Source organism: Penaeus monodon, unplaced genomic scaffold, assembly GCF_015228065.2.
Source record: "Penaeus monodon isolate SGIC_2016 unplaced genomic scaffold, NSTDA_Pmon_1 PmonScaffold_3257, whole genome shotgun sequence".
Classification (NCBI taxonomy): domain Eukaryota; kingdom Metazoa; phylum Arthropoda; class Malacostraca; order Decapoda; family Penaeidae; genus Penaeus; species Penaeus monodon.
The window spans coordinates 10,566-18,433 of record NW_023657963.1 but is presented as its reverse complement, the minus strand read 5'-3'; the positions used below and the strand labels follow the sequence as shown (position 1 = coordinate 18,433).

The 7,868-nt window shown below is 47.0% G+C and overlaps 3 protein-coding genes across 3 annotated transcripts in view; 2 read left to right on the top strand and 1 right to left on the bottom strand.

Moving 5' to 3' along the window:
• LOC119570592 (mucin-2-like) overlaps positions 1-141 on the bottom strand; it is a 7,340-nt gene extending 7,199 nt beyond the window's left edge. Inside the window, exon 1 of the mRNA XM_037918266.1 lies at positions 101-141. Coding sequence (XP_037774194.1) covers positions 101-141 — 41 coding nt within the window. The remainder of the gene's footprint in view (positions 1-100) is intronic.
• A 1-nt stretch (position 142) lies between these two features.
• LOC119570591 (mucin-2-like) lies at positions 143-5,826 on the top strand. Its single transcript, XM_037918265.1, has 6 exons — positions 143-200; positions 554-1,337; positions 1,427-1,817; positions 2,209-3,505; positions 5,109-5,557; positions 5,704-5,826. Exons 1-6 carry the CDS (start codon positions 143-145, stop codon positions 5,824-5,826), a joined length of 3,102 nt encoding a protein of 1,033 aa, XP_037774193.1.
• A 322-nt stretch (positions 5,827-6,148) lies between these two features.
• Positions 6,149-7,634, top strand: LOC119570590 (integumentary mucin A.1-like). The gene is made up of 3 exons (XM_037918264.1): positions 6,149-6,422; positions 6,529-6,677; positions 7,335-7,634. The coding sequence occupies exons 1-3, from the start codon at positions 6,149-6,151 to the stop codon at positions 7,632-7,634; spliced, it is 723 nt and encodes a 240-aa protein (XP_037774192.1).
• Positions 7,635-7,868: the final 234 nt, after the last annotated feature.

The following is a 7,868-nucleotide window of genomic DNA, read 5'->3' as shown; positions in this document are numbered from 1 at the left end:
ATTTCAACAACGGTCCAAGACCCTGAACCAACACACGTAACAACACACGAAACAACAACCACGGTCACAAACAACTGAAATCTCAACCCCACACAACCACCGAATATAACAAGCTGTACATAGTATACAGTCAATGACCATCATGACTACCACCAAATGTGCCACCTACAAAATGAAGCACAACTCCACAATAACACAACGTACACAACACCAGACACCATAACCCACTTCAATACCACTGATCCAAACACTCACGTGACAAAATGCACAAAACACAATTGCTACCAACAAGAACCGACAATGTGTCACAACAGATCGCAACACAACTGTCACACAACAAAACCGACAACTTACCAACACCACGCACAACAACAGAACCACACGCACAACAAACACACACGTGCACCAACAACTAGACACCAACAAATGCACAACCAACCACAGCAAACAACGACACTGCCAACAACCAACAAACTGTGTACCAACCGAGCAACAAACACATGACCAAAACACTGTTCACCAAACAACCACAGACCACGTCAACACAAAACAGGCACAACTTTCACAACACCACGTGCCAACGACAGAACAGAACCACTGAGCCACAACCACCAAGTCTCACACACAAACCGCACAACTGTGTCACAACCACATCAGATGCAACCAACACACGTCAAACAACCAGTTACACGACCGACAACCACTGATGCACAACACAGAAACCACCACAGTGCACCAACGACTGAGAACCAACAGCCCACTGATGCCAACCAACAACCAATGCACAACCAGAACACCCAACTGTCACCAACACAAACCACAACTGTGCCACCAACAACAGAACCGCCGAAACTGTGCACCAACACCTACCAACAGATCACCAAACACAACGCGTCAAACTGGCACCAACACCACGTGACCAAAACAGAACACAACAGTGCACCAGACCCAGAACCACGACAACTGTGCACCAACACCAGCCACACACAACAGTCACCACAGTCCACAACAACAGAACGCCGACAACTGTGCACCAACCACCACAGGCCACCAACAACAGAACACCCGACAACTGTGCCACCAACCAACCACGTGACCCAACAACAGACAAACACCACTGGCCCAAACGCCCTGTGCCAACCAAACACCACAGTGTCCACCAACAACAGAACCACGCACTGTACAACACCACAGTGCACAACACGAACACGACAACTGTGCCACCAACACACCACATGCCAAAACAGAACACCACACTGTGCACAACACCAACAGCCACAACAACAACACCACAAGTGCACCAACACACCACTGCAACAACAGAACAGCCGACAACTGTGCCCACACACCACAGTGCCACCAACAACAGAACCGCCGACAACTGTGCACACCAACCCAATGTCCCAACACAAGGCCTCCAACACAGAACGCCGACAACTGTGCACAACCACCAAGTGCCCAACACAGAACCCACAACTGTGCCCCAACAAGTGCACCAACAACAGAACGCCGACAACTGTGCCACCAACCACACAGTGCCTCAACAACAGAACGCCGACAACTGTGCACACACACAAACCACGACAACTGTGCCACCAACAACAAGGCACAACGACGCCGACAACTGTGCACACCACCACAGCCCAAACAGAACCGCCGACAACTGTGCCAACCACACAGGCCAACAACAGAACGCCGACACTGTGCCCAACAACAGAACGCCGACAACTGTGCCACCAACAAACAGAACCGCGACACTGTGCCACCAAAACAGAGCCAACTCAAACAAGACGCCGACAACTGTGCACAACCACACAGTGAACCAACAGACCGAACTGTGCCACCAACACACCACGTGCCACCAACAACAGAACGCCGACACTGTGCCACCAACCACCACAGTGCCACCAACAACAGAACAGCCGACACTGTGCACCAACACACCACAGTGCCCCAACAACAGAACAGCCGACAACTGTGCCACCAACCACCACAGTGCCTCCAACAACAGAACAGCCGACAACTGTGCCACCAACCACCACAGTGCCACCAACAACAGAACAGCCGACAACTGTGCCACCAACCACCACAGTGCCACCAACAACAGAACACGACAGTCCACCAACCACACAGTGCCACACAAAGAACAGCGACAACGTGCCACCAACCACCACAGTGCCCCAACAACAGAACAGCCGACAACTGTGCCACCAACCACCACAGTGCCACAACAACAGAACGCCGACAACTGTGCCACCAACCACCACAGTGCCTCCAACAACAGAACAGCCGACAACTGTGCCACCAACCACCACAGTGCCTCCAACAACAGAACAGCCGACAACTGTGCACCCCACCACAACAGAACAGCCGACAACTGTGCCACCAACCACCACAGTGCCTCCAACAACAGAACAGCCGACAACTGTGCCTCCAACAACAGAACAGCCGACAACTGTGCCACCAACCACCACAGTGCCTCCAACAACAGAACCGCCGACAACTGTGCCACCAACCAGCACAGTGCCATTAACCAGCACAGTGATAACAACAGAATCGCCGCCAACTGTGTCACCAACCAGTACAGGGCCACCAACAGAATCACCATCAATTGTGAAATCAACCACCACGGTGCCACAAAAAACAGAATCGCCGACTGTGCCACCAACCAGCACAATGCCAACAACAGAATCAACCACAGTACAGTCAACAACCACAGTATCATCAATAACTTCTGAACCACCAACTACCAAAGTACTAACAACAATACTACCGCCAACAACTACAATGCCACCAATAACCTCTGAGCCAACCACTACACTACCCACAACCATCCAGGAACAAACATCTGTTCAACCAGAAACTACACAAAATACTTTATCAGAACTGCAGCAAAGAAAAGCACAGTTACTTCAAGAAATTGAAAGACTCGAGAACCAGATTGCTGCCTCCAACGCCACTCTCACAGCTCTTCAAAAGACCAATCAAGCCCTGCAACGAGTCATTGAAGCCATCGAGCAAGCCACTGGCAATTCCGGAAGGAAGCGGCGATCGCTTACTTACTCTATCGATCAAGATGGCGACACTGTCACGGTCGATCCATATTGTGAGGTAAATGAGGACAATGCCGTCACTGGCAACCCAACAGATCTGCTTCTTACAATGATCGATGATCTCTCCACCAAGCTGGCCAACCTCACAACCGACCAAATCACTTGCTTCAATCAACTCATTGAGAATTTCGCTACACTCATAGAGAATGGAACCTTTGTCATCGATTCCAGTGTATTAGATAACATCACGTCCGCGGTAGAAGCAGCAAGCAGCGTCGTGGGAGACCAAGTCCAGTCGGTTCAGTTGCTCGTCAATATTTTGCAAGAGCAAAAACAAAATAAAACGGATGAGCTTGACCAAGTGGAGAGCCAACTAGCAGCAACAACAGGTAGAAAACCAGTACACAAAGTTTTATCGATGTGTATGAGCGTATTTTCATTAGAAGGTACACGTAAGTTTTGGATTAAAGTTATGATAAACTTTAAAGAGCGAAATAACCGCAATGAAAATTATATTTTAAGCATAACATAAGCAAATTTTGCATGTATGCACGTTCATGTACATTGAAGAGGAAAAGTCCACATTCACAGTTTTATGTGTTACTTCATGTCGCCCATAGATGGCGCAGTATTTATTGCATCTAAAGTAAAAGACAGGTGAGGAGAAAAAAGAAAAGAGATCTGGGAGGGGAAAAGGGATAAGACGGGTTGAGGGGAGGACCTGGTTGCGGTAGATGACAACTGTTTAGTGTTTTATTAGCAATTTTACAATTATTATTTATTTGTTGCTTTTATTATTATAACTATAATTTTATAATAAAAAGATAAGTTTGATGGTTCTCTTTATTACTGTCTCCCATCTTCATTTTCTTTTGTTCTGTCTCTATCTCCTTTCTGGGCTCTCTCATTTATACTTCTTTACCTGTGTGCGAACCTTTGTGAGAATAGTAAAACCTGGTATAAGTATAATTTAACCCGTGCTTTCGGGTAATTGTAATTGACAATACCATTGTTGGATTGCTATCATAGGAGGGGGTACATCATGTATAGTGTGATTAAAACACTAGATGTACAGTATCTCCATATCTGTTATATTAGTTGCTTCCAGCTGGTGCGTTGCGACCACCAAGTAGTTCACTTCCTTGACTTACATGGAGGATTATAAGAAGGAAAATGGAAGGTTAACGTTGGGTGATCGCGTATATGTCAGAGGTTTAATAGTCCATTATTTACTATTTTTAAGTTTCAGGTATAAACTCATTATGGATGAGTAACAACTTCCTTTCCTGATCTTTAAAAGTCTTTGAAACAGAAGGCTGTACATTAAAATTTGCAAATATATAATCAATATCATGGTGTGTGTGTAATATGTATATATATATATATATATATATATATATTCTACATTGCATATGTATATACACATATATGTATACGTATGTACACATGTATATGTATGTACACATGTATATCTATGTACACATGTATATATACATATTGCATATATAGACATATGTGTGTGCGAAAGTGTGTATATATAACATCATCAGGGGACTAACGCTGACGGGGACGCATGGTCGCATCTACCCTTCACTTGCATCCTCATGCTGAGCCTCCAGGCAGGCCCTCGGCTCATCTCTAGCTCCTCACGACAAGACTAGTCGAGTTACCCAAGCCATGACCTCCTAGGTCAACACCTAGGATTGTTTTGCAACAACTACACACACGTGCGCGCGCACACACACACACACAAACACACACACACACACACACACACACACACACACACATATATATATACATATATATATATATATATATATATATATTGCGGATTATGTCTTTTTTTGTATATATACATGTCATGTGTGTATATGTATACATACATATATGTGTATATATGTATATATACATATATGTATATATATATACACATGCGTGTGTACATATGTATATTTATGTATATGAGTGTATTTGTGTGTGTACATATATGTGTATGTGTGTGTGATGTAGATAAAAAGAGTGATATCCAATTAAAACTTTTGAAATCCACAGACCCTCCAACAACCACCGAATTTCATACAACAGAAGCTAAGCTGTCCACCAATGAAAAAGTAACTACACTGCCACCTAATTCCACTAAACAACCAACGACTACAATGCAGCTAACACCACAGAAAACTACTGAGGAACCAACAACCGGAGTTATATCAACTACTGAGTTACCAAAAACCACTGAGCAAACAATCATAGCATCAAGAATAACAACTGACTCACCAACGACAGAAAATCAACGAACCACACGGTCACCAAAAAACACTGAGCAACTAACAACCAAATTCTTGCTAACAACCACGGTGTCAACGACAAAAGTAGAACCAACCACACGGCCACAAGTAACCACCGCGCAATCAATCACCACGATGCAACAAACAACTACTGTGTCACCAACGGCCACTCAGCAACCAACATCCACTGATGACAAACCACAGTTACAAACACAAGTACATCGACTTGAGACATAACCATGAGAGCAAAACAAGTTACAAACAACCAAAGTGTTCACCATCGACTCTGAGCAACCAACATCCACTGATGAACCAACAACCACAGTTTTACAAACAACCACTGTGTCACCAACGACGTCAAGCAACCAACTCACGTGATGACCAACAACCACCATTTCAACAACAACCACTTGTCACCAACGACAGTTCTTAGCAACCACTACTGTGTCACCAACGACCTTGAGCAACCAACAACGACTGCATGAACCAACAACCACAGTTCTACAAACACCTCTGGCACCAAACGACTTGAACAAACCACATTACAAACACCACTGGTAACACAACGCTTTGAGCAACCAACAACCAATGTACAAAACCTTGGCAACCAACAGACCCTGAGAACCAACAACCACAGTTTTACAAACAACCACTGTTACCAACGACCTCTGAGCAACCAACACACACTGTTTACAACAACCACGTGTCACCAACGACCTCTGAGCAACCAACACCACTGATGAACACACCAATAATCACCAACAAGGAACCACCAACATCTCCTCCAACAACAAACCGCCGCGACTGATGACCAACAACCACAAGTTGCCACCAACACGCGGGCCTATCACAAGTGCCACAACACAGATCGCAGTCAACTGTGCACCAACACCACATATCACTAACACGAACGCCGACAACTGTGCCACCACAACATGTGTACCAAGAACCACCAAAACAGAACCGCCGACAACTGTGCCACCCAACGACCAAATGTGCCACCAACAGAACGCCGACACTGTGCACACAACCAGCACAGTGCCTCCAACAACAGAACCGACAACTGTGCCACCAACACACAGTGCACAACACAGACCGCACAACTGTGCCACCAGACAACAGAACCGCCGACAACTGTGCCCCACAACAGACACACAGAACCGACAACTGTGCCACCAACCACACAGGAACCAACAACAGAACCGCGACAACTGGCCACCACACAGCACAATGTGCCAACAACAGAACCGCCGACAACTGTGCCACCAACACATGCCACCAAAAGAACCGCCGACAACTGTGCACAACCACCACAGCACAAAAACAGAACCGCAACGTGCCACAACACACAGTGCCACCAACAACAGAACCGCCGACAACTGTGCCACCAACACCACAGTGCCACCAACAACAGAAACCGCGACAACTTGTGCCAACAACCACCCACAAGTGCCAACAACGAACCGACAACTGTGCCCAACAACAACGCAAACTGTGCCACCAACAACAGAACGCCGACAACTGTGCCACCAACCACCACAGTGCCACCAACAACAGAACCAGCCGACAACTGTGCCACCAACCAGCCACAGTGCCACAACAACAGAACGCCGACAACTGTGCCACCACCAACAGCAACCGCGCCGACAACTGTGCCACCAACCACCACAGTGCCACCAACAACAGAACGCCGACAACTGTGCCCAACAACAGAACCGCCACAACGTCCCCCAACAACAGAACCGCCGACAACTGTGCCCCACAACAACCACAACAGTGCCACCAACAACAGAACCGCCGACAACTGTGCCACCAACCACCACAGTGCACCAACAACGAAACCAGCCGACAACTGTGCACCAACCACCACAGTGCCACCAACAACAGAACCGCCGACAACTGTGCCACCAACCACCACAGTGCCACCAACAACAGAACGCCGACAACTGTGCACACAACACAAACGCCGACAACTGTGCACCAACCACCACAGGCCCCAACACAGAACGCCGACAACTGTGCCACCACAACACACAGTGCACCAACAACAGAACAGCGACACGACTGTGCCACCAACCACAATCAAACAACAGACGCCACAACTGTGCACCAACACCACAGTGCACAACAACAAACGCGACAACTGTGCACCAACACACAGTGCCACCAACAACAGAAACAGCCGACAACTGGCAGAACCACAAGTGCCAAACAACAGAACGCGAAAACTGTGCACCAACACACTAAGTGCCACACACAGAACCCATCATACTGTCAACCAGCACGGCCATAAAAGTCAAGAACGCGCATGGCACCAAACCACAGTGCCACAACAACAGAATCGCCACAATTGCACCACACCAAGTGCCACACAACAGAATCGCGCAACTGTGACAACACACAGTGCAACAACAAAGCACAATTGAAACTACAATGCCATACAACAAACAGCCATCACATGTACACACAGTACATGTGCTTCCAAACCCAAGTCAAAACAAATGCGACAACTGCACAACCGGCCCCA